The 25,175-nt window shown below is 39.6% G+C and overlaps 1 protein-coding gene across 1 annotated transcript; it reads left to right on the top strand.

Moving 5' to 3' along the window:
- Nucleotides 1-793: 793 nt before the first annotated feature.
- On the top strand, nt 794-23,685 carry LOC130183039 (GDNF family receptor alpha-4-like). The gene is made up of 8 exons (XM_056398348.1): nt 794-1,346; nt 10,702-10,968; nt 11,106-11,198; nt 11,289-11,658; nt 13,817-13,926; nt 14,439-14,573; nt 17,168-17,304; nt 20,843-23,685. Exons 1-8 carry the CDS (start codon nt 1,292-1,294, stop codon nt 21,044-21,046), a joined length of 1,371 nt encoding a protein of 456 aa, XP_056254323.1. The 5' UTR covers nt 794-1,291; the 3' UTR covers nt 21,047-23,685.
- The last annotated feature ends 1,490 nt before the right edge of the window (nt 23,686-25,175 follow it).

The raw sequence follows: 25,175 nt of genomic DNA, 5'->3' as shown, positions 1-25,175 counted from the left end.
AAAAAAGCTGTAGTGCAATCAAATGCAAATTTGCTTTGTGTTTATACAGGAAGGAATAATACAGGGAAGGCAGCCTTTGTTGTACAGTATCTGTACATGCACAGACACAAGCTGCACAATGAAACTGTCTTTTTGGGGACAAAAGTATAAAAAAAAAAAATTAAAAAAAGGGTGAGTATTACAGGTATACTATTCTTTTATTTTCCACTACATGTCAACCCCTCTGGTCCAAGCAACCCACAACCACAGGCCAGCTGTAATCTGATAGGAGTGGAAAAGAGTGTGGGGCTGCAAACTGACAAATGAGGGGGCGTATTTAATTTAACCCTGAAAATTTAAACTCACCTCAGCAGAGACACTATAGAGACACGACCACGGCCCAATCAGATAGGTTGAGATGAAACGAGAGGGCAGTGTCTGTCAGTGAATTTGTGTTCTGCTTCATCTGCATGAGAACACGTTTTCACTGAATGCGGATGCATGTGTAAAAAAAACACAATATAAGTTCAGTTTCAAGGTCAAGGCCATTAATGTTCATTCAGTGGAGATCTGCTCTGAACACAGTCAGTCTTTAAAAACATAAGGACACAATAAACAATAAAAACTGTTTAGTTAATGAAGTGGATTAGTGAGTGAGAATTCTGTTGATGAGCTATTAATATTTGACAACCCCCCCCCCCCCCCCCCCACACACACACACCCCCCCAAACATAATTGACTTTTTAATGCAATAGAAAGTATATACCTTGTGTTGTCCGTCATGTTAACGGCTGGACTTGTCTGCAACAGCCCAGCTGTTCTCCCACAGGAAACATGTTAACATCCCACGGGTATATTCAGCCTTTTCAGGCGCCAATCATATTGCGCCTTTAACAGAGATGCGCCACGCAGTCTCAACACTGTGATCTCCACTCCAGCTGGACAACTGTGGAGCTGCGATGCAGCCACACACCAGTGCAACTGCGACATAACTCGCACTTGGAGACAGTGGTCTGTGCGGCTGGAGCTGAGCAGCTGCAGAGAAACTTTTTGGATACGTGTTTTTGGAATCTGCCGAATGCGTTCACTAGAGATCAACAGAACCGGGATCCGACAAATAAATGGGACAACAAAAATCGCGAGAACTTGAATCGCTCCAGCTGTGTGCACGGTTCAGTTTTGCCAACTTTGTGTACTAGCCCATCCGATCTGCCTCAGTCAGCAGCAGAGGAGGAGGAGGCTGGATGTAGAAGGAGACGGGTCACTGAGCTGCAGCGAGCCGGGTCCGAGTTTCCCAGTCCCCAACTCTCCAATGTCACCGGACAGGATGATGATCATTGGACTTCTGCTCAACGTCTTCTCTCATAGTAAGCATCATATTTCTCATCTCTAACAGCTGGGTGGTTGTTTTAGATGTAGAATATATTACCCATCGTTGAGACTGTATCATTCAGTTAGTCTGTCTGGCTCAGATTGTGTTTTCCCTGATGGAAAATATGTTTTTCTAACTTGAACAAGAATGCATGTTTGTCTACAAGAGATTCTTATGCACATGACAATTAGGCTATTGATTATAACAAAACCACCAGAGCAGATGCACATGAGGACACTGGATTTCAGTTTCTATTGCTGGTAATAACTTAATCATTTTGCAAATTTACAATATTAAGAAGACAGGGGGCTCATGATGCTAAAAAAAAAAAAAATAAGCATAAGACAGATATTTATTCAAAATTAAGGGACATTCTCAGTTTCGTAGGTGATCAGGTTTGAGTGTAACTTTTGAGATGACCCTCGGAATAACATTACAGAGGTCCATAAAATCAGTTTCCCCTGCATTACCTAAGAAGCAGCTTTATATTTTACATGTGGATGACATCATGGGTTCAGGTCTGTTATATTTCAGCCTTGGCTGCGTTCCAAAGAGAGCTGTTCATCTCCAAATATTGATTGGACAGTCCCAGATCATGGAAATATCACACATGAATTGTTCAACTAATGGTGTTCTCCTTTACATGAAAGGATGTTGGCTTCCACACCTTTGAATTATTGACATTTTACATAAAATGTGCATTAAAGTTGATAGGATGAAGGATTGAATATGAAAGCAAATAAAATCATAACTTCATGGCAGGAACATAATGGATAGTGTCAGTGCTTTATGAGTCTTTGTCCTGATGTTCACATGGACAAATGATGGTGAACATTAGAGCATATGAATATGAATTTCTCTGCTACCACATACACACAAGCTCCTGCAAAATGAGTTATAATCATTAAATGCCAATAATAGTGACTGTGGCTGGATAAGAAATGTCCCAGTGGAGCATGATGCTTGTTGATCTGTGGTTATTGATATTGAATTATGTCATTTTTGATCATAAATCCTCTTCAACGCTCGAGCCGGAGCAGAGAGTCTTTTTCATTATCTGAAAGTGATTGCATGTGTTGTCTACAGGTCGTGTATCTGTATCCACTGTTAACACTGAGCATATGAGGACACAACTCCTGTGCTCTTTACTGCAGAAATACATGTAAAACACTGTAAATGTCAGGGTTATTACAGTGGAGGTGCGTGGCTTCACTGCATCAAGGAAAATTCAGATAATGCCAGGTGAGGCTGCCCATGAGACATAAGTATCATAAAATGACGCCTGCTTTCATGTGAAAGTCAAACCTTTCGGCACCCAGTAAATCCAGTGCGTCAGATCCACCTGACAGGCACTTAGGAGAAATCATACCTAGAAAAGCAATTATTTTCAAGTGCTATTTAATTGAGATCGGAGTAATAACGAATGCAGATTAAATTGTCTGCCATGATGTTGAATTCGGGCATTCTACCTAATTGCATAATAATTTATTGGATTTAAATTTTGTTTATTGACATCATTAAAGAAGAGTGAATATTACAAAGCTGCTTTCAGTTTTACAGCCTAATCATAGTCTGTGAAGTGTCAGTCTAATGGACATTCTCTGCCTACGTCTATAGGTAATGTATAAATATCCCTCTGAACTGTATTTCATCTCATCAAATGTTATTTATACTTCATAATATGTCTGGCCTCGAAAAGCTCAACAACTGGAACTATTGAGGTGGGAACTTTAGATGTAGACAACAGCCTTCCCAAAATGTCTGTCACCACTGACGCCCCACAAAGCTCAGGGCTAAAAGTCATCATTAATGTGTCAGGAAAGCTTCCCTGTGAACAAAAGCCCCACATGTCAGGACCATACTACAAACTACATAAGAACACACTTAGATTCAGTATCTTGAAAACACGATTCATTATTTATAAACTGATACGTGTCTCGGATTTGATCTAAAAGTGAGATGACATATTAGTTATTCTCACCCAGTTATGCCTTGTTTACATCTGCTGTCAATTTCTATTTCCAAATGAATGACTGTAATGGAAAAACAGCTCACATATAATGCATGAGATCACTTTGAATGTGTCCATTCAGAACCTTTGCCCAGATAAATCAGTAGAAAGCTGGCTATTGTTGAATGACGTTAAACTTGACTTTGACCCTTTGCTGCAAGGTCTTTGTGGATTATTGCTAAAGTCGCAGTACAGACTGCAACTGTTGACTGAGTGTTGCTATTTTGGTACTTCATTTAGTGGACGTGATTGAGTCATAACACGGTTGTCATGAATTTATTAGAGCTTCATTTCCAGGCTGTGTAAAGTTACACAGGTCGTAGGTGGACTAATAACATGCTCGAGGTGTTTCTATTCAGGGTTTGACTATCTGATATACACACAGAGGGGTGCACCTTGTGCACACAGGTTTATCCAACCCATGGCCCCTTTATCTCTCCCACTGTGTCATAGACTCTTCTTTTTCTCTCTTTCTGCTGAGCCATTGTCTTTATGTACTCTGTGCTTGTAATTCAGTTTCGTTTAGGACGACAGCACACAAAGATTAAATTGGCAACTTGCCCATTGGACATTACATAGATAAAAAACTATAAAATACACTTTCTGAAAATGCAATTATTTGAAATATTTGATTTTTTTATTTTCAAGAAATCCTTTTAATTAAAATGCTCCCATCAAGAACAACTTCAACATGAAAACGTGGGCGTCTGAATCACCTGTTTTCTACCGAAGTCACTATCCAGCTCACTGCTTAAAAGCAGAAAGTTTCTTGAATGTTAATTCGCATCATTTATGTGTCACTGTCTGTTATACTTAATTTGTTTGTGTGTGCTCTGCATCTTGATTGTCACTTTTACACGCTTGATGGCACCAACAAAACCCACAGCCCGATGGAAGCTGTCGATATGTGTATCACTTTCTGGCCAAGAAATTAATTTAGGACTGCACCAGGCAGCAGAAGGAATAAGCCTGAGATACTGACACAGCTCCAGACACCCTGACTGGCTGATGTGGCATCTGATGCAAGAATGCATTTGACCATGGCGTACAGAGGAGGGATGTTGTCTGCACAATCTAGTGGCACAGCTCATTAAGTACAATGGGTAACTGTTGATTCAGAACATGAAATGATGATTCTTTTACACACTAGTGAGTTGTCACCTTTGGATGCTTTGACCCTCATCACATGCCCAATTATCCCAAACAGGCATAATTAAGTCATTTTTTTATCTTTTCTGCAGTGTTTGGATCCAGCTCCCAGTTCTCTCTTCTCTGTTCTAGCTCACATTTGTGTGTTATGCGGTCAAAATGTTCCTTCCTGGGGGAACTGTTCCCATCTCTACTGTATGCCATAATAATTAGAGTGGTCACACCTTGAGTTGCTTATTCCTCATTGCAAGTGAGCATTTTGACGAAGGCTGCATAGCACTGCACATATTTCCAGCCTTGGTGTCGCCTCTGTGGGGTGAGTGCATGAAAACTGATTAAAGCAAGTGCAACTGTGCTGCACTTTTCACTGCTCGGGTCACACGGAGACTCAGCCTTGTTAGCTCGCACAAACTGAGGTGCAAACAAGGGTGTAATTTGCCCATGCATGAGAGGCACTTTTGGGGAATTCAAGGATCAGGACATGTGAAACTTTGTTACATGTTAAACTTTTTGAAAAGAAGCTGGCAAGGCCCCTGTCTCAGCTGGTGTAGTGCGATTAGATGAAATTGCAGCTTTTTGTGAAGACAGGGTATTGTCAGGGGGAAAAAAAAGAAATCAAGTTTTCTGAAGTGGGCTTTGTACAGAAGATGTATTTTTATTCTCCTAGTTATCGAGTGAGACTGTATGTGTTCCTCAGTTAGACGAGACATATTATTGCTGTCATCAATGTGGTCTTGATGTGACTGTGTGAAGAAAGCCACAGGAGTCACCAGAAGAAAGATGTGAAATAGACGCATATAGTATGGAGATATTTTTGGATGATTTGGCAAAAATTGGAGGCAGACCGTTCGGAGGGAAAAATAAAATCCAGCAGGTGCAGCATCATGGAGGGATTGAGGAGTTGCAAAGATGAGAGCTGAAAAGGGTTAGATGTCCTATAAATGCTGAGGTATGGAGCGAGTGGCTCAGGGAACATCAATATACCCAGAAAAATGGGGAAAAACATACGTAACACGTTTTTTATGGCAAGTAAACAGTAAATACATTTGTTAATCTGTCTAATAAACATAAGAATAAGGTCATTGGTAGTTCACAGAGTGTGAATATAAGTACATCTCTATTATAGAAAAAACATATCCAGTTTCTTTAAGAGGAGCTCTGTTGCCCAGAGCAATGGCTGCAATATTCCACATAACAAAGAGAATATGAGCAAACCGTTAAGCATATGTTTAATGTTAATAGAAAATTTAAATCCGATGAGTTGATTGGTGGAAAGTGCCAAATGGAGAGCTCAGCAGAAATGACTGTGTCTATATGTGTAAATCAGCACTGATGAAACAGCTGTGTCCCTCCTGAGGAGACACCTGTCCACTGAAACACAGACAGAGCAGGCCGACAGATAGGAGGTCTGCTGCGGTCTGGACCGGGGACGCTCATCAAAAAGTCAGAAAGTGAAATGGCTTCACAAACGCTCACTGAGGAATCCATGATAAACACTAATGGCACAAGATGGTGCAGTATTTTTAATCCAGCTTTACTGTGTGAAATAAAGGCATTTTCATTCTTGAAGATGGGGTCAGTCACACATTTTTGTTTTGTGTATTTTTAGGCTTGGACCCAATCTACTAGTTATTGTTTACAAAGACACCCCTTTCATTAGCCATCTGCTCTGTCCAAGTTTTAATAAATATATATATTTTGAATGTAGTAGCTTAAATCAAAATTAAAGTAAGCAATTTGGCAGGAAAATCATTATTACTTTTGACTTATGAATGCGCTCTATTGTCCTGCAGCTTACTTGCTCCCATGTTTTCCAGCTTGGTCTCTTAAGGCCAATTAGTGTGTACTTGCAAATTAACATTCAGTTAACTACACAGTATATTGATTATATTCATATATTCATTTCACGAGACAGGACATATAAATACTGCAAATTCTTTACACCAACCAGGATGAGATGATATCCAGAAGATCTTAAATATGTTGGTTATCAAAGGGAATCAAAAGCACTGAAATAATGTGCTACTACAGTAATGAACACAACAGGGCGGTATTGTGAGGCATTCGGACATTAGAGTCATCAGAGTTAACAGTAAAAAAAAAAAACACTGTTGAATTTAGGGCTGCAGCTGATGGTTATTATTTTCATCACCAATTAAGCTGCGGATTGTTTTCTTTATTAATCTATAATTGTTTGTCTATGAAATGTTGGAAAATTGTGTAAAATGTGTTTAACAATTTCCCAAAGCCAATTTGGCATCTGCAAAATTTCTTGTTTAGTTCCATGACAGTCTGACCCGATGCAATAATGTTTAATTTGCTAACACAAACGACCATATCAGGCCTTAACATCCACGAGCATGTCAACACACTCATTTACGTACAGCCCGGCCAGGAACTCCATTGGTTTGATCGCCGGTGAGCTGAATGAGTAGTAACAATCAAGTGGCATGTTTCTCCAGTCTCACTTGCTCCATCTTGCCGCCTTGCTGCCATTTCCTCCTCGAGCCTGAGCCCTCCAACGAGTCCCTTTCGTCACGATGCCCGAACGTGTTTCACATCATCAGAGTCACACTCTCCCACCATGTGCTCCTCTCAAGTCAAATTACTCCCAAACAATCTGGATGCTCTGCTACCCATCCCACGCGCTTGAAAGGGCGGAAGAGAAATTTGCCAAACCACTTTGCTCCCCGTGAATGACGGTGTGTGGTTTGCCATTGATGGTGTTAACCTTCATCAGCTTTGCCTCACAAATTCTATTAATCACCCGAGTGAGAAATCAATAGAGTGTATTATGGCTCACATATCACAGTAATTCATCTCCCATTCGCTTTTTCTTTCCTTTTCTTTTTGCTTTAAAAAACACTCTCCACGCTCAGACCAACAATTCCACCAACCCGGACTTTTTACTTTTTACTTCTCAAACAGCATAATGTGAGCACGGTGCTTCTTTATCATCATGACATTAAATAATGTTCAAGTTAGGGAAATAATTATGACCTGTCTACTGGACGAGATTTAACAGAGCTGCTCTGTACTTTATATAGATTTTTCTTATCTGTGTGTGCGTGTGTGTGTGTGTGTGTGTGTGTGTGTGTGTGTGTGTGTGTGTGTGTGTGTGTGTGTGTGTGTGTGTGTGTGTGTGTGTGTGTGTGTGTGTGTGTGTGTGTGTGTGTGTGTGTGTGTGTGTGTGTGTGTGTGTGTGTGTGTGTGTGTGTGTGGTGTGTGTGTGTGTGTGTGTGTGTGTGTGTGTGTGTGTGTGTGTGTGTGTGTGTGTGTGTGTGTGTGTGTGTGTGTGTGTGTGTGTGTGTGTGTGTGTGTGTGTGTGTGCGTGCGTGCGCGAGCACAAACAGAAGTTCTCGGAAACTAAAATTGCTGATAGTCTCTCTTTATCAATGGTAAGCCTGGGGGAGCAAACACTGAGAAGGAATAATGAATAAACTGTTCGCTGCCCAAACAGGAGATTACATGAAGTCTATTTAAATTGCAGCTCAACATGGTGGGATTTAATACTTTAGTATAATTATCAAGGTATCATGATACATAGATATACAAATACACAGGTAATCATCACCTTTACATACCTTGGGGAGCTGTGACTGAATATGAGTCATTGCTCTGTGTGTTTTTTTTGTCCCACCTCTGCCTATGGAGTCACTGCAGTAGCCTTGGCAGGTCTCCTGCTGTGGCGATGAAGCGTAGCCTCTGTTTATGATATGTTTCATGCCAAAGTGAGACGTGGACCTCATGTGGTGCCTGAGATTGCAAAACATGCAGCAGCAGAATTGGATTGCAGCCGTGCTTTGTGCCGCCAGTCAGCAGGAGCTTAATCGAAGTGTGTGACCAATCTAACACAATGCCGTGTGTGTGTGTGTCCGTATATGAGCTTGTGTGATGTACAGTATATGCTAATGTACTGAAGCATAACTACATGTGAGAATAGAATAGGTGCAGATATTTGTTAACAGGCGAGCATTAAGTTCAAACGTGAACGTTTACGATATTTATTTATAGCTGCAGAATATATTTTTAAAAGTCTGCCGGCCTGTTCCTTTTGTGCTGTTAAAAAGTGACAGGATATAGCAAATTAACGAGATAAAGCAGAAAAAAAGTGTGTGTGTATATATATTGCTTACTCAAGCTATTTTCTTTCTCAGTCTGGGAACACTGGGTATAAAGTGTAATTGCTGGGGACAATTATATGTCACATTTAGGAAAATCATTTTCCTGAAATGCTCCTTTAGAATGTATTTTTATGAAGAGGGCTTTCATCTTTTCTTCCTCGGGCTTCATCTGGCCTTCCAGCATTGTGTTTTTCATGGAGCAATAATCAGTATTATAAAATGATTTTTTTAGTCTTTCACTTCCAATCAATCTAGACACAACACTGTCAATCAAAACGGCCTTAATGCTTAATGACTATGGACCAACAAAGCTGTTTTTATACTGAACAATGTATTCGTTTTAGAGGAAATGTGGCTGGTGATATGCAACGCATTTGTGCTCAACGACCCTTGCATAACTTAATGGGATGAAGCCTTTTAAATACATATATGGCTGATGTTATTCTACAATATCTTCAAGCAACATATTTTGCAGGTGCAATGTGGTGATGCATCATATAAAAACCGTTTCCCTCAGACTATTTGTTTGAGACAACTTCAGGGGGAAAACATCCTCATAGTGGGTATTTCAGACAAGTCACTGTCTGAAAGCAAAATTGGAAAGAAAAGTATCAGTTGTTTTGGAGAGAAAAACATGAGCTGTGCTGAATAAATTGGTTTTGTCTTTATCATTACATGTGGAGACAGTGTCTGGCTTTGGCAAAAAGCTTGTTCCAAGTGGAAGGGACCCTGCTGCAAATGGTTTTGCCCGCAGCTGTTCATGTGTCCTTTTACAATAATAACAGCAGTGCTTTTGTACAAGACATCCACGAGTACATGTCTCTGTACTGTAGATACTTAATATGTCACATCCAAAATGTTCAAGCACCACACCAATATTTTTACATCTTTAAGCCCATTTTTCACTGTACATTTTTTATTTGCTAACAATGATTTACAAGAGCATATCACTGTTTTTTTAGACTGAAGTATGTTTGCTACTTTCCAGATCCGTTTATACCACTATGGCAGCTCTACATTTGCTTGAGGAAGCTAAAAATCAGTTAAAGTGGTTTTGTGGAAGTGGAAGGGACTCTATTGGAAATTCTGCTTTTGTCCAAGATCCAAGAGGCATCAAAGACTTGAGAGATGGATGTTGAACAACATCCGTTTTCATGCAGGAAATGACCAAACTCACTTTTCAAAACCTTTGTGTTTAATCATCCTTTTTTTTCGTTCTTTTTTTAAATTTTCTGCCGAACTTATGAATGCAACGCTATTAGGCAGCTGACTCTCAAATCTTGGTTGCCCACGTTGCTTAAAAGCACTTGAACAGACCAGCAGGGAGAGTGTTCATGTGACATTAGCATAGGAGATTAAACAACAGAATGCAAAAAAAAAATTAAATAAAGGTGCTATGACGGAGGATAAGCTAAAGCCTGACAGACGGCATATTTGAAACTTGACACCATAGATTTTACTGAATTTATGACATCATGTGTTGAGACCACTGATCCAGGAGCATTGTTGTGTGTGATACAAAAGATGACGCTAACACACACTACCTGGCTTTCACACAGTACCACAGTCTGAGGTGGCGGATGGTGATGGACTTGTGACTCTCGTCACTACAAACTTGGAGATGGTGTGCTGAAGAAAATGGTGTACTCATAAAAAGTATGATACACCTGTGTGCATAATAACAGGAGAGAAGTCAACTAGGAGTCCCAACGAGAAGATGATGAAATAATTATGATATAATTATAACCATAACACAACCCTATGGTGTTGTTAAATTATCTCAGAGACTCCTGTGTTTCTGTGAGAAGCACTGATGTTTCACTCACGTTGCTGCTCCATTACACTCGTGTGTTTTCAATTTAATCTTCCTGGTTGGATATTATAGTAACCTGCAGTGCAGTGGAGAGTCTAAGGAGCTCTTAGTTTGTTGTTGTAATTACAGCCTATTTAGCTTAAGGACTAATATTGGATGATAGATATGCATTATACAGCAACGAATCTATTGAGGGTAATGTTGGTAAGCAGCCAACAGCTTTGTCCACTGACAATATCAACCTCTCCTCCAGGTGGTGTTCCAGTATCTGCATCCTTTGACTGCCTGGTGGCGGAGCAGGGCTGCATCCAGGAGCAGTCCTGCATGGTCCTCTATCGACTGCTGGAGTACTGTGCAGCTGAGGAGGCGGTGTCGCCCCTTGGCCCAGATGCTCGTTTGGAGTGCCTGGAGGCCCAGAACTCCTTGCAGCAGTACCGCCCCCTTCAGGTTTGCAAGTGTCAGCGTGGCTCTCGCAGGGAGGAACACTGCCTCAGGGTCTACTGGACTGTGAGATTTGCAGGTGGGTTTAAGCGTTGGCATGCACGCTTGTGTGTGTGTGTGTGTGTGTGTGTGTGTGTGTGTGTGTGTGTGTGCGTGTGTGTTTTAATCTCAACTGCATAATTCATGTTATAACTTCACTATGCTTGTGTTTTTTAGCATATGATGAGTATGAGGTGTCTCCATATGAAGAACTGGAGTTAAATCTGGTGAGAAACATTGAGATGTCACGTATGGCCTCCATCATGGCAGGTAGAGCACTACTTTTACTCTTACTCATTTGGAACACGAATGAAATATAAGTTTATTTCTTGATATACATTACTCCGTTTACCCTCTCAGCTTCCACTCTATCTGTGGATGGCCAAAACCAGTGTCTGAAGGCAGCTCAGGACTGTGGCCTGTATGAGAAATGTGGCTCCCTGCGATCAGAATATGTCGTGGCCTGCACCAAGCGAGCAACAGTCTCCGAGAACAACTGTAACCGGCAGAAATGCCACAGAGCCCTGCGGCGCTTCCTTGAGCGCGTGCCAGAGGAGTACAGCTTCGCTCTGCTCTTCTGTCCCTGCTCTGACACCTTGTGTGGGGAGCGCCGGAGGAAAACCATCGTCCCGTCATGTTCCTATGAGGAGAATGGCAGAGGGGAGGAAAGGGTGGGCAAGCCTAACTGCCTCAGCCTGCAGAACTATTGCTCCAGAGATGAGCTGTGTAGGTAAGACGGGTGCAAGACCTCAAGTGTCCCTAATAGGTTTTGTACCTTAGACCAACACAGAATAGAAGAAATGCAGGTTGAACAATGCATAAGGTGTAAAGCATCAGAAAATGAATCACAGATACTACAAAAATAACCACAGTGAATGACTCTGCTCCCTATTCAATGCAGCCAACAAGAACAGCAACACTACAGGCACAATGTTGAGGCTTTGACCACTAGCTGCAGTATTATGAGCAAGCCCCATTTGGTTTGTATAACATATAGAACCACAACTGACAAACAATCATTTTCACCATAGATTCACCTATTGATTATTTTCTAGACTAATCTATACAACATGAAAAAATGGTGAAATATGCCCATCCAAATCTAACATAACCCAAAGTGACACATTCATATAGTCTATAGTCTAAAATCCAAAGATATTCAGTTTACTGAATTATAAGACAAGGGAAAGCAGCAAACTGTCACATTTAAGAAGCTGGAATCACCAAATGCATTTGGGGTATTTGCTTGAAAAATAACTTAGTTATCAAAATAGATGCTGATCAAGTCTTATCAACTAATCCTCTTAACAGCTCACACACAAACATGCACACGTGCGAGCGTGCTAGCAACATAATACACATGCCACCTGATTAGAGTGGACAGTAATGTAAATTAGTTTCACGATATCCCACCGTGTGTGTCCGTAACACACCAAAAAAAAGCAGCAGTGCACCACCAAATGTAGAGAAGAAAACGACTAACCGATGTTAACATGGATCCAACATATGAAGGTGTCAAAGTATTGACAAGTCACCTTTTGAGCAAGTAAAATACATTCAACAGGTTTGTTAGGTCTTTGGCCTCAGAACCCAGCTGCTTTTGGCCCGTGATAAGTGGCCATGCAACCATGACGACACAATCCAGGATGTCCTGAAAACAACAGAGTCAGTGGAGGACAGGATCGTTTATTAGCCTGTGACTTACATAAATTCTGGCACCTGCTTGGTTCTTAGCTCAAATATCAAAGTATCAAAAAACTAAGTTTTTATTTTGAATTTATCCTTTCCTGACTTATGGTAGTGGATTAAAAGCAGAAGACAATTCTTTAGCCCAACAACAAAGCCCAGAAGGATTATGTTTTTCAGACAGACAAAGATGGATGGGGGACTCAGAGCTGTTTGCTTTTAGTGGCGCAGAACTCATGGCTATGCTCCTGCTCATCGGTATGATGATGCCAAACTTCTGTGAGGGTGATTTTAGTCAGTTCTATCTCTTCTTATTGTTCATACATGTATAGGAATTTCTGACATTAATAACAGTCTAGGCTGTGTCTAAATGTTACAGAGATTATTCATGATAAGAGAAAAACAAATATGTGAGTTAATAGAACCCAAGAAGGTCATGCAAAATCCTCCCTCTGAATTATTAGTAACAGATTTAAAAAAGAAAAAAGAAAAAAAGAGAGGAGCACGAACTACAGCTCATATGAGGCTCTTCTGTTTCACATGCAGCTTTCCATGTGTTTCCACTGAAGACTGTGGGAACAGCACAGAAACACTCAGCATGTCTTTGGTTTTAGATATACAGTGTCATAAATTTTCCTCAGACTTATGATGAAATGTCTGAGTGATTCAACTATATGACAAGATGTTTAAGACGTTTGTGCTTGTTGTAAAGATTAATAGTGAGTATCAGACATCTACTCTTAAAATCTACAGCTTTTAATCCTCTGGAATTAGCTCTTACTGTCAATACTTAGGATATTATTCTCTCCCTCAGTACCAGTACCATGACTATGTATGACTGTAGGACTACAATGCAATAATAATATTAGACCTGACTTTTTAGTGTTTTGCCCCACGGAGAAGAAAGTTTTTAACTACTTTCCTAAAGAGAAAAGGGTGGTGTTGTTGGGCTGGGAAAAAAGCAAAGTAAAATAACACATGGTTTTTATTCAAGTGCACAGTTATCAAATTTTTTTTGCACTCTTACACTGTAGTATAGTGTGGTTTGTGTTGTTTTGTTATAGCTCGACCCCAAATCCCAAAATGAAATTGTCAAAGCACTTTACAGTGAACTGTTGCCCTGTGCTGACACATGAAAAAATCTCCTCTGTATATGTGTGTGTGTGTGTGTGTGTGTGTGTGTGTGTGTGTGTGTGTTTCAGATCCCGGTTCGCTGATTTCCAACATAACTGCCAGCCCTCCCCTCTGTCTGCGTCTGGCTGTATGCGAGAGAGCAGAGCCATGTGCTTGAAGGCCTACGCTGGACTCATAGGTGAGATGGAGGAAAAGAAATGAAAGCAGGAAAGAGGCCAAAAGAGGGAATAGTTAAGAAAGCAAAAACATCAGTAGGTGTCTAACAGTGATATTTGGCTTATATAATTTTAATTTTGTCACACAAATAAATCTACAGGGGTTCATAAATGGTCAACTGCAAAAATTGCTGCTCTGGGAATCCAGTCAGCATCACTTCAAATAAACTTGATTTAAAAATTGCGTATCCAGCAGCCCTACAAAATGTTCCAGGTAATATAATTTCCTTTTGTCTCCCACACCGTATAAAAAGTAACTTTGTGAACCTGTAATTATCAATATCGAGAGCTGGAAAACTGGTGACACTGGATCCCCATGGGAAACTAATATCATTGGCTGACCGTGTCTTACCTTCCATAGAGGTGTGTGCTGCATTAAAAAATTGAAAATCTTCTGCCTGAGGGAAATATTCCTGACAAAGTTTTTTAAAGTTGCACCAATAATATGACTTCTACCTCTTCTTTTTTCATCCAGGAACCATCATGACTCCCAACTATGTGAGCAACAGCAGCACAGAAGTGTCCCAGTGGTGCACATGTGACGGCAGTGGGAATGAATTGCAGGGCTGTCAGCGAATCCTGCATATGTTCAGCAACAACATATGTCTGCGTGAGTAAAATGTCACAAGGTTACCACAGGCAGTACAATAATCCTTTAAGGAGATATTTGCAAGTTTTATTATTGCTACATAGCTAACATTAGCATTAACAGATGTTTACTTCCCAGTCTAGAAGACATGCCGTGAGATCAGCATCAAACTTCTTTCCTTTACTTATAAGAGCCGTCTCCAGCGGTGGAAAGAAACCCTCTTGTTTTGCTTCTATTCCTATCACAAAGTTTGCATGCTAAACCGCAAGCCTCGGCCTCGTCTGGCGGTCTCTTCACTTTCCCATACTGAGTCACTGTAGTGCAGAGTCTGCTCTGAAGAACTAGCTCAGAGGGAGTATTATAACCTCTGGTCTTGTTGACACAATGATTTCTGAAGCTATTGGCAAGACTCGCAAGCAAACAGTTGTTAATGCTAACGCTGGCTATATAGCAACAGCAAAACATACAAATAGCTCCTTTAATTTTATGGATGTTTCAGTCTTGCAGAAGTATTTTTTCACTGTTTTGCAGTGAAATGAGTCCAAATATACCATTTAAGTAGTGATGAAGTTGTTAACAGGTGTGACCTGAAAAACTTGATAAACATTTTCCATTAGATAATTGGATAAATGCTCATGAAGACTGCCTCTTACCAAGATTATTGTATTTGTACATTAACATGTCAATCAAAAATCAAAGTATTGGGAGTTTTCAATATAGGAATATTTCAGTACAGAAACATTGGATTATTCTTACAACTCAGTCCAGTAGTTTGAGTGACAGACTGTTTCAAGACTTCAGACACGCTGCTCAGTTTGATTTTAAACAACTCAACTACTGCTGCTGATAATTTTTCCTTTGTTGAGATAATGACAAAAGAAATATTACCTTTTTAGTTTTCACATCTGAGTTGAAGCTAAACTGACGTTGATTGATGATTGAGATGCAGTTCCAACTGAACATTTTTTAATGTGCATTAATGCAGAATTCAAATGAGGTGGGTTGTAATTGATTATAAAGAGGATGAACTACTGAACCATAATGTTTTCTTATAAATAAATAAATGGCGAGGGACATTCTCCTTAGTGTGGTTGGCTGCCGAATGTGAATGGGATTTCCATGTTCTGTGGAGTCAACAAATCATTTCACGAAATCTGATAAACATAAGTGACTTCTTGTTGAATTGTTGCCAAACTAACTGGGGTGGAAAGAGCACCAAAAGAAACACCTCAAGAAGTACTGATTAAGTATAAATGTCTCAGTTTATTTAAAATGTACTTGCAGTAACAATTGTCTAACAATTTTTACTGTGAAACACTGAAACAATGAGGGTCAGAGGTCAGATATGTTATTTTAATTGAAAGAAGAATCCACACTTGAATGAATCAGTAGAGGTCAGTTTTCCTCTTATTGTTTAGGATAAATTAAATTGTGATGGCAACATGTAGAGAGAAGAAAATAAACAGAGCTTAATACACAAATTCACATTCCCATGTTTTAGTAATATTAATTTTCCTTTTATGTATTCCACCATTTTGCTTTTGTTGAATAAGCTAAAACTGCAATGAATTCATTCTGAAGTTAATTTTCACCATCATCTTTGATGTAGATTACACAGGCAGTTTTGTCTTCTTTAAGGAAAAACAATACAGCTACGGAAGTGGCTCTGTGTGGCTATACTTAAGCACAATGTCGCTTTAAGCTAACATGCTCAAAACTAAGCTCCAAGGAAAATTGCTGGGCTGTGAAGTGATTTAGGTGTAGTGGCTGCATGTGGTATTGCACGGGACCGTCACACAATGGCACACAATTTCTCTCAAACACATTCATTGGACAAGGAGCTTCTGAAAAATGCTGAAAACATTTTTATGAGCATCATTTGAAATTATTATTTTTAATATCAGAATTTGATTCAGTTCAATAATGTCTGGATAGTCTAGAAGAGCCATATTAATAAATTATTTTATCCCGTGATTTGTGTGTGTTGGAGAAGGAGCGAGCATGCTCTATTGGCCCTAAAACATGGAAGCATTAGGAAACCTGTGGAGACATATGCATCCAGGGAGCAGCTTTCATAGGAATGAATAGGAAATCATCTTTGAACATGGTACCAGTTCTCTAATATACTCATGGCTCATTATGACAACGGTAACATGTTAATGTTTACTAGCTATAATTTTTACTATGTTCACCATATTAGTTTAACATGTTAGCATGTTAACCTTCCCTGCTTAGCACCAAAAAAAAAAGTGCTATTGTGGCTGATGGGTCATTAGTTGTACAGGTATTTAGTCAGAAAACAAAGTATTAGACAAATAATAATAATTTTGACCTTGCACTACATGGAAAGTCAGAGGATCACCAAAGTTATTACAGTTCATCTTGAGGGGCACATGGATATATCTACCAAATATAACGGCAATACATCCAGTGGTTTAGATAGTAATGCGATCCCTAAAGGCTAGAAAGTAACTAATTCAAATGCATTTTTCTCAATCATGCATACTATGTATAGTTGTAATTCTTAGAAAGCCACTGATAATATTTTGGTGACGCTTCAAAGGCGAATAATGGTGTGAACCTAATGAAGATGACCCCTGCTGATTCTGTTTCAGGCAACGCTATCAACTCCATGGGAGTCTCTGCACCTCCTCCTGTGGAACACACTCCTGTGCCAGCCTCCCAGCCTCCCCCGCGTGTCTTCCAGGAGAGGGTCCACATCAGTGTTAACACTCTCCCTGAATTCACCAGTGTAAGTGCGCTCTACTTCCTCACTGTCTCACCATATGCTGTTGTTAAACACTTGTTACAAGTTGAATTGAAGAAGTGTTTTACTGTGTATCAGGTGGTAACACCTAAGTATCACAGGGACTGTAGCAGTGAGATATGCCCCGCAGTTCTCTTCATAACCTGAGATTATTTCTCTCCCTCTATTACCCCTACCTCTCATTGTGGCTCAGGATTAGCCGTAGGTGTTTGCAGCATTAGACTCAACCCTTACTGTTAATATTCATGTATAAACACTCATCTGCTCCATATTCCTAATTTTCTCACCATTTTAATCCTTCTCATTCCTCATTTCCTGTTCCTCCTATCCAATCCCATAGTCCCTTACAGCACTGAAGCGCTGCTGCTGTTGGCCTGCATAATGGACATTCACATAAACAGTTTAATTAAAGATGATGCATTTGAGTTTCCTAATTGTTATGTAGCACTGAAATGGGTTTAGATGATGCCATTTCTTTTGCCAATAAATGTCTCCTGTCATAAAAGAAAGTTTCATATGATGTTATTAAGATTAAAATTTAATTTCAGAAAAACATCAAACTCAATTGCTCACAAAAACTTAAAAAATTAGAAATGGATACTGAAAATGTTATGTTACAACAATAACTGAAAGGAGGAAGAGCCAATGCTCTCCTCAAGTTTTGATGCCAGTGGTATGTCAAAGCCAATTTGACTAGACTTTAGAAAATAAAACTTGGGCCAAAACAAAGGTCATAGACAAAGGCTCAGTCTCTTTCAAGCCAGTAGACACTCACTTCCTGTGTTTGAGTGGAGGCTTCGCCATATTGAAGGTAATCCCATAGCAGTTAGAGGGATGTATGTGGAATATATAAGCTTGCAACAATGAGAGTTTGCTGAATTATGACACTATCCCGAAATCTAAGTGCACAAGGAAAGATGTATATATATATATATATATATATACATGTATAAAGTTCTGTAAAATATTATTTTGTCAGCTGTTTGAGCTGACAATGTTGTTTTATGATTTTTCTCATTTACAATGGATGCATTTCACTAGGGACTGATTGGTGAAAATTAAAATTGTTTTCTATTTTATATGGCATTGTTCTCTTAGTTTTTCCTCTTCATTATATATTTGTCATGGTTTGCCGTGATGGACAATTTATGTTTGAGCTTTTATATTATATTTGGACTATATTAGTTTGGTCATTGTCATTTCCTGTTTTATTTTGTAGTTACTTTCCTTGTGTGTCTCATGATCTATTTATTTCCTGTCTTTGTCCTATTTCCCTCCGGTTTGATTGTCTGCCCTGCCCTAATTCCTCTCACCTGTGTTCAATCACCCGCCTCCCTTGTGTCTATGTAGTCTCTGTGCTCCCCTTTGGCCAGGTCAGTTCGTCCTGTTTTACCCTGTGGAACTTCTGTTTGGATTTTCAGTGTTTCCTTACGTCCCTTACTCCTGTGCTCCTTGTGTTTTTGGTTCAGTAAAGTCATTTCACTCCACCTTACAGCATTTGTGTTTTGTCTGTGTTTGGGTCTAGCTAACATAAAACGTGACAATATTTCTCCAGACAGATACTCTGAAGGCATGGTGGAAGTCTGTCCACACTCTTTGATGATTATATCATTTTTACATTTGACAATGTGGTTTTACTTATTTTCCGCAGACTATTGTGTTATACATTTCTAACGTGTTTAATTTCATGTACAGTACAAGAAGACAAAGTTTGCCTCCTAACACCGGTCAGTCTTGTCAGTTACATTACCCCACCCTAGCGGTTCCTCAAGAGACTCTTGATTTTCAGGTGATGATAAGTTTCTCTTTAAAAATGACAAAACAATCACTTTGTCTCAAGATTCACTCAACTTTTACCAACTGGCTTAATGTATATGCAAACATCAAAAATTTGTTTTATAGCACATGTTCACTGATTTGGGATCATATATTTGCAGGGAAAAAGCACAGAATGTAAAACAACAGCTGGGCGAGCAAGCATCAGTATCCATCCACCTGTTTTTATACAGTACAGTCTCCCGCTACAGCTTTGCCCTCCACAGCTGCAAATTTGACTTCACGTGGAGCGGCCCTCTGTTTTTAAAGGGTTTGTGTGGAGGGGCCTAATGAAATGGAAAAGGCCAGACGTGTATCACCTTGTGTCCTGATACACACTGGAAATGTCCTTATACTGTGTTTGTATTTGTATTTCAGCTGCAAACCTCAGACGCTCATTTTGGAAGACAGATTGGTTTTGAGCCACGCAACTATCAAATAGATTCTGCTGTTGATCTGGATCTGGGATTTCTGCCAGTTTATGAATATTGTTTTCTTAGCCACAATAATGGGCTGAATAGAGACAAAGACTAGGGTCATACTTTGAATCAAATTCAAAATCGAAGTTATTAGACGTGGTTTTCTGAGAGTTGTTGATTAGTTGCCACCTAATTCCTTTTGATGTCTTTAATGTTTTGTTACACCACAGTCTAGAGGAGCCCTGTGCGCGTGGCTGCTTTTTATACCTGCAAATCAGCCTTAATGCGTGTTGATATATAGAAAAGTAAGTAAGGCATCAACCTGATATACTCTGCACTCTGTCACCATTTCTATCTTGGTTTGTTTGGTTTGTTCTAAAAGAAGAACCCCTAGGAAACAGACAGAATAGCGCTTGTGATTAACCCTTCATTCAAACCCATGTTAGAAAGATCTGAAAATCTAGCTTCCTAAAATGATCTAAAACAAACATTATGTCAAAAAGTGGTACAATGCAAGTGCATTTACCAAATTTATTCGCACTGTTAAATTAATAATTTCTTGTACTGCAGCTTTTTAAAAGTCTAATGGCCTCCAGAATAAAACCTATTTGTTGCCTGCATGCCGGCATCTAAAACACATTCCTGACGGCGTTATGTTGAAAGAACAGAATACTTTCCTTTTTGCCAATAATTTTATAGCTGAGGCGAGCACCACCTTGTCATCAGTTCTTGTCAACCAGCAAATAAATGAAAAAGTTAGAACAGTTTCATTATAAGAGCAGTGCAACGTTGTCAATATTCTCTGTTCTCCTCCAAAGGAGTTTAGTTTACTTATTACAGAGCCAGAGCTGAGCCTTTTTCACACTGACATTTATTTTCAATAAATCTTGATCTTTCATGAAGAGCAGGCCCCAAGTGTATGTAGGTCTGGACTGTTTCAACTCTGAAGTCATGAAGGACTGTTAGAAATCTGAACACGAAGCAGCATAATTCAAATTAACATGGAAACTCAAATGTTGCCAAGTAGCAGACCCTTATACACTGTATGATATACTATGTTACGTTATTGGCTTTGCAAAGATTGTATTTGTTGCAGGGTTTTTGCCAGTTGGTCCACAGTCATGTCAGCACCGGGGCTGTTTTTGGCTGCAGCTTGAGGACATTTTCATATGTAGTTGTGAATTCTGTGTTTCACGTGGACTATCTTGTGAAGTTTACATACTGACCTTCCCCCGCATGCTTCACCACCTCTGTTAATTGGAAGAATCACTCTTTCCCTGCTTTTGCAGATGGAGGACAGCGAGGGAGAGGAGCAGCAGGAGGAGGAAGAAAGCGAGGAATTCAATGTCATCCCGCCTTATTCTGAGAAGGACTCTAACATTGAATCGGGGGCCAGAGGGAGTCAGCGGGGAGCAGCTAGCCGAGCAGTGCTTGTGTTACCATTACTGCTGCTGCCTACACTCATCCTGGACTGGAAGTGTTGGAGCTACTGAAGCCTCCATCTCATCCTCAACTCATCTTTTACTCTTGCTACCACTTTCAAATCCATCACAACACTCAGAATGAACCACAGAGGACATTTGTGAGGAAGAAATGGAAATGCTCCTTCTTAACTTTTCTCTTTCTTTCTTTTTTTCAAAAATACTCTCACTTTATTTTATTATTCTGTTTCTCTTACCACTGCCTCCTCAAGAGTTAAAAGATATCAGTAGTCCTGCAGCATCTGCCATGTCTTTGCTCGAGTTCTCTTCTATGAACGGAAGGGAACAACGTGAGCAGATACATGAGTGCATGGCTGAAATGAGAAGTGCTGTCTGGGCAAACACTCTATCTAGAGCCTGCTTCACACTCAAAGTACATCCACTTTTTTTAACAAGAAGCACATCGCCTAAGGCTACATCCACTATACATGCTCCCAAAACCTATAACCAGTCTACTCCACTGCAACCGGACCTGAGCTTGATTTCTATTTCATGACTTATGTCACATCCGTTTCTCTGCTGCCCCTTCGGCTCTTCCTTTCCCTCCGTCATACAGTGGTTGAGTAAAATAATCCACTTTACAACAAGTTAATAAAAAACTGCACCGCACTTAAACTGCTTTGAACCACACACACAAAAAAACAGCACTTTTTTTTAAAACGGCCTCATTTTAAAAGTGATAAGATGGGAGCCGATGCTTTGTCACACAGAGATCTTATGCCTTCTCAACTTTTGGTTCTTCTCGCTCCGTTCATCAAAAAGCAGAGTGCAACAGTCCCTCTGCTCTGCCTCTTTTCTTAAAACGCCACTTAGTACCATTCCTACCAGGCTGAGTGGCTGAGAATTCAACCACAGGCAAAAGCAATGAGATCAAATTCTATTGTAGAAATGATGAGCAGAGAAAAGCAACATAAGCAATTACAGCACAATTCAAATTGCTCAGCATGCCGAGGAAGACTGGAGTAAGGCTCAGGGGAGGAAATAGCCAATTTACTGCTGTCATACCCTCTCACTTTTTTATCCTTAGGAGATGTGTTTTTAGTGCTCCTTCCCCCTCATGTGCTTTAGATGTTGTGAGAGCGAGATGCGGAGATAGCGATGGACACAGGAGGCTGCAAAGCCTGCTGGCTGCTCTGATCGTTGAGCAGCACATTGAGCCATTATCTCTGCCTGAAATATCTTTTGCTGATGTTAATGATTTTTTCTCTTATGGCTCATTTTCTTGTGAAATTACGCAGCTGCAGGGATGTAGGTAAAGAGAAGTATAGGGAAGTTTTTTTAAGAGGGAGAAACTTGTCTAATTTGAGGATGAGTTTGCAGGAAATAGCCTGTCTGAGCTCTGCAAGGAAACTTTCTCATGTATGTTCATTTATATTGAAAACAATCGTGTGTAATGTAATATTTACAGTGATTGTGATGGAGTCCACTGACCTTGCCGTCTTCAAACAGGTCTGAGCATTTGCAAAAACATATCACAAAATAAAAATTATGTGTGTATGCTGTGCATGACAAAAGAGCACAGCTAAACAGGCTCATCCAATCCCACACCAGAGCCACAGTTTGAGTGGCAGTGCATTTGAATTGGAATTAAATGTTTAAATATCACTTGAGGAGGCAATACGGCCCCACTACTTTTTTGCCCCCACTACTAGACTTGTTTACATGATGGTTTATTGACACAAAGACTTGACGCTTTGATTAGGACAGACAGTTTAAAGGCAGAAACGCACTGGAAGCAATGCCTTTTCAAATACAGGTCCATCACCACTTCACGCTTGGGTTTGATTTTTAGAAGTCACAGTTGAACTAGAATGGATGTTGTAAGGTTAGTAGACTTTTAGCGACTGTTACCCACTTTAGGGCAGAATGACATTGTGCAGCTTTTTGACCACATTCTTGCTGAGAGTTTGGCTGCAGGAAGTTAAAGAAGTGGATGAGGAAAAGCCCAGTTAACAAAGCTCTGAAGTGTGCCTGCAAGCTTAGTCGGTGTAAAAAGTACCTACTAAGCTAAAGTAGCATATTTGGACGGAACATTTCAAATAAAAAAGTCTGGTGTCCAAATATATGAACTAGAGCCAGATGATAGAAGAGACGTACTGATAAATAAACATTATGCATCATGGCATCATTGATGCTGCTAATTCAAGTCTCTCAGCTGGAGTGAGTCAGAAAGCATCAGTTGAACAGCATCCAGTGACTAGTGTCAGTAATGACATCCAGTGCGATCTGGCCTTAATGACTGAATGTGAGTTTACATGTATTTTCACATTTTACTGGGTTTGTTTATATTTGTAAACTATGTAAAGTAAACATTTACATCAAACATGGCTTGTATTTTTTTTGATGATTTCAGGAAAAGAGAAAAAAATGTTTATTCTCCATCCATAAATGAAATTCATTCTTGAAGAAAATATGTGAATATTCCCCAACTTACTCATTTTTTAGATTGTATCTTGAACATCCAGTTGACAGACTGTGTACAGTAATATGTTTCACACACTAACCTTGTTTTAAAGACATATCAAACACGCCAAATAATGCTGACTATGATGTGTAATAACGTGTGTAATTTTGTGACATAGCAGAAAGTGTGCCCGTTTGTTAAAAGAAGAATAAAAGAAAAATCTGCTTTACTTTAAATGACCAAGAAATGACTGCTGTGTATGAACTTCTAGCATTTAAACATTTTCTTCCTTCTTTACACTTCATCTTTACAAGTGATGCAGGACTGATAAAGATCGATACATGCTTGTGGAATTGGGCGTGTTGTTGACACGTTTAATGTCATTTTCAGTGCAAAATAATGACTGAAAACCCTTAGTTGATTTTTTAAATACATGCTAAAATATACAGCTTCAATACTATTTTTGACTTTGATTTGCTTTAATTAATAACTGAATGCCTTAGAAACTGTAAATAAATGATAAGGCACTGGTTTTCACTGGCTTATAGCCACTTTGGACAAACTGAGCCAGGACTCCTTTTTATATTTCAGACTGACGGAGGTGATTATAGGGTCTTGGGGCTCCTACATCTAAAATGACACCACTGTGGCAGGAACAAGCTACAGTGGAATGATTTCAAGAAAAAAAAAAGAGGCTGTAACAGAAACTGGCATCAGCCTGTGCTTTAATTATAAAAAGCACAGCATGAGTTGTCTGGGCCTTTAATTTTTGTGTTTAAATTCAGCCAACTGTCTACAAAGTTAAGTTATGTTTTAGTAATCGTAACTGAGGAAACTGATCCTCTGCATTGTAACTATTCTAAACATTTAGGGGCAGAGGGCAGCCAGAGGTTCTGAGGCCAGACGCTTAAAGAACAATCTAAGTTTTTCATGTTCACATATGCTTCCCATCACGACAATGCTGCTATTATAGAAATTCTTTTTTTAAGTCTTTTCTCTGTTTGAAATCAATTAACAGTCTCATTAACAACCAGTTGTGTAATCAATCATAATGACCATTAAGTCTCTGCTATTTTTGCCACATTACCATTAATTGTTGCATTATTCTTATTTTGAGGTAATAGTGGAAAGACCTTTCAAATCAATGGACTGCATGACAAAATAAACCTTTTCACTGCTGACATTTTGACTTGTCATAGAGGGAAAGGTAGGTTAACAACGTGGCTGTGTTGCATTCAAATGTCCCAGGAAGTCATGAGAGTGTGATGGTGAGCCGGCATGCACAATACCCTCAAACGGAAGCAGCTAAATGAAATTTAGACATCATTAATTTTATGATGCTAAATTTCTGTGTTTTTCCCACTGCGACATGTCAAAATGTCTTCAGTGAAAATGGTTTGCTAATGACTTGATGTGCACTGTTGTGCATTGCAGAACTCAAGCAAGTCTGCTCATTTTTAGCCACACTAGAGGTGTGGCCTCAAGGCAGTGGCTTTTCCAAACTATTGCACCCGTTTGTGATCAAAGTATTCATTATCTTTACTGGCTAAATAGTCTCTAGATCTGTCTCAAGATGACTCTTATTTGGCACTTTTCCTGCATTTGACAGTTTTTTTCTGCAGATGATGATTTCAGACATGGGACAGTCTAATTTTATTTCTTCTGGTTGTTTCAGACTGTGTTGAGGTGAAAGATGTCTTCTTCGTTTACAATAACAAACTTTTGAATGCACAGCAT

The sequence above is a fragment of the Seriola aureovittata genome, chromosome 15, assembly GCF_021018895.1.
Source record: "Seriola aureovittata isolate HTS-2021-v1 ecotype China chromosome 15, ASM2101889v1, whole genome shotgun sequence".
Lineage (NCBI taxonomy): Eukaryota > Metazoa > Chordata > Actinopteri > Carangiformes > Carangidae > Seriola > Seriola aureovittata.
Note: the sequence above shows the minus strand (reverse complement) of the source record. Positions and strands in the feature narration are given on the sequence as shown.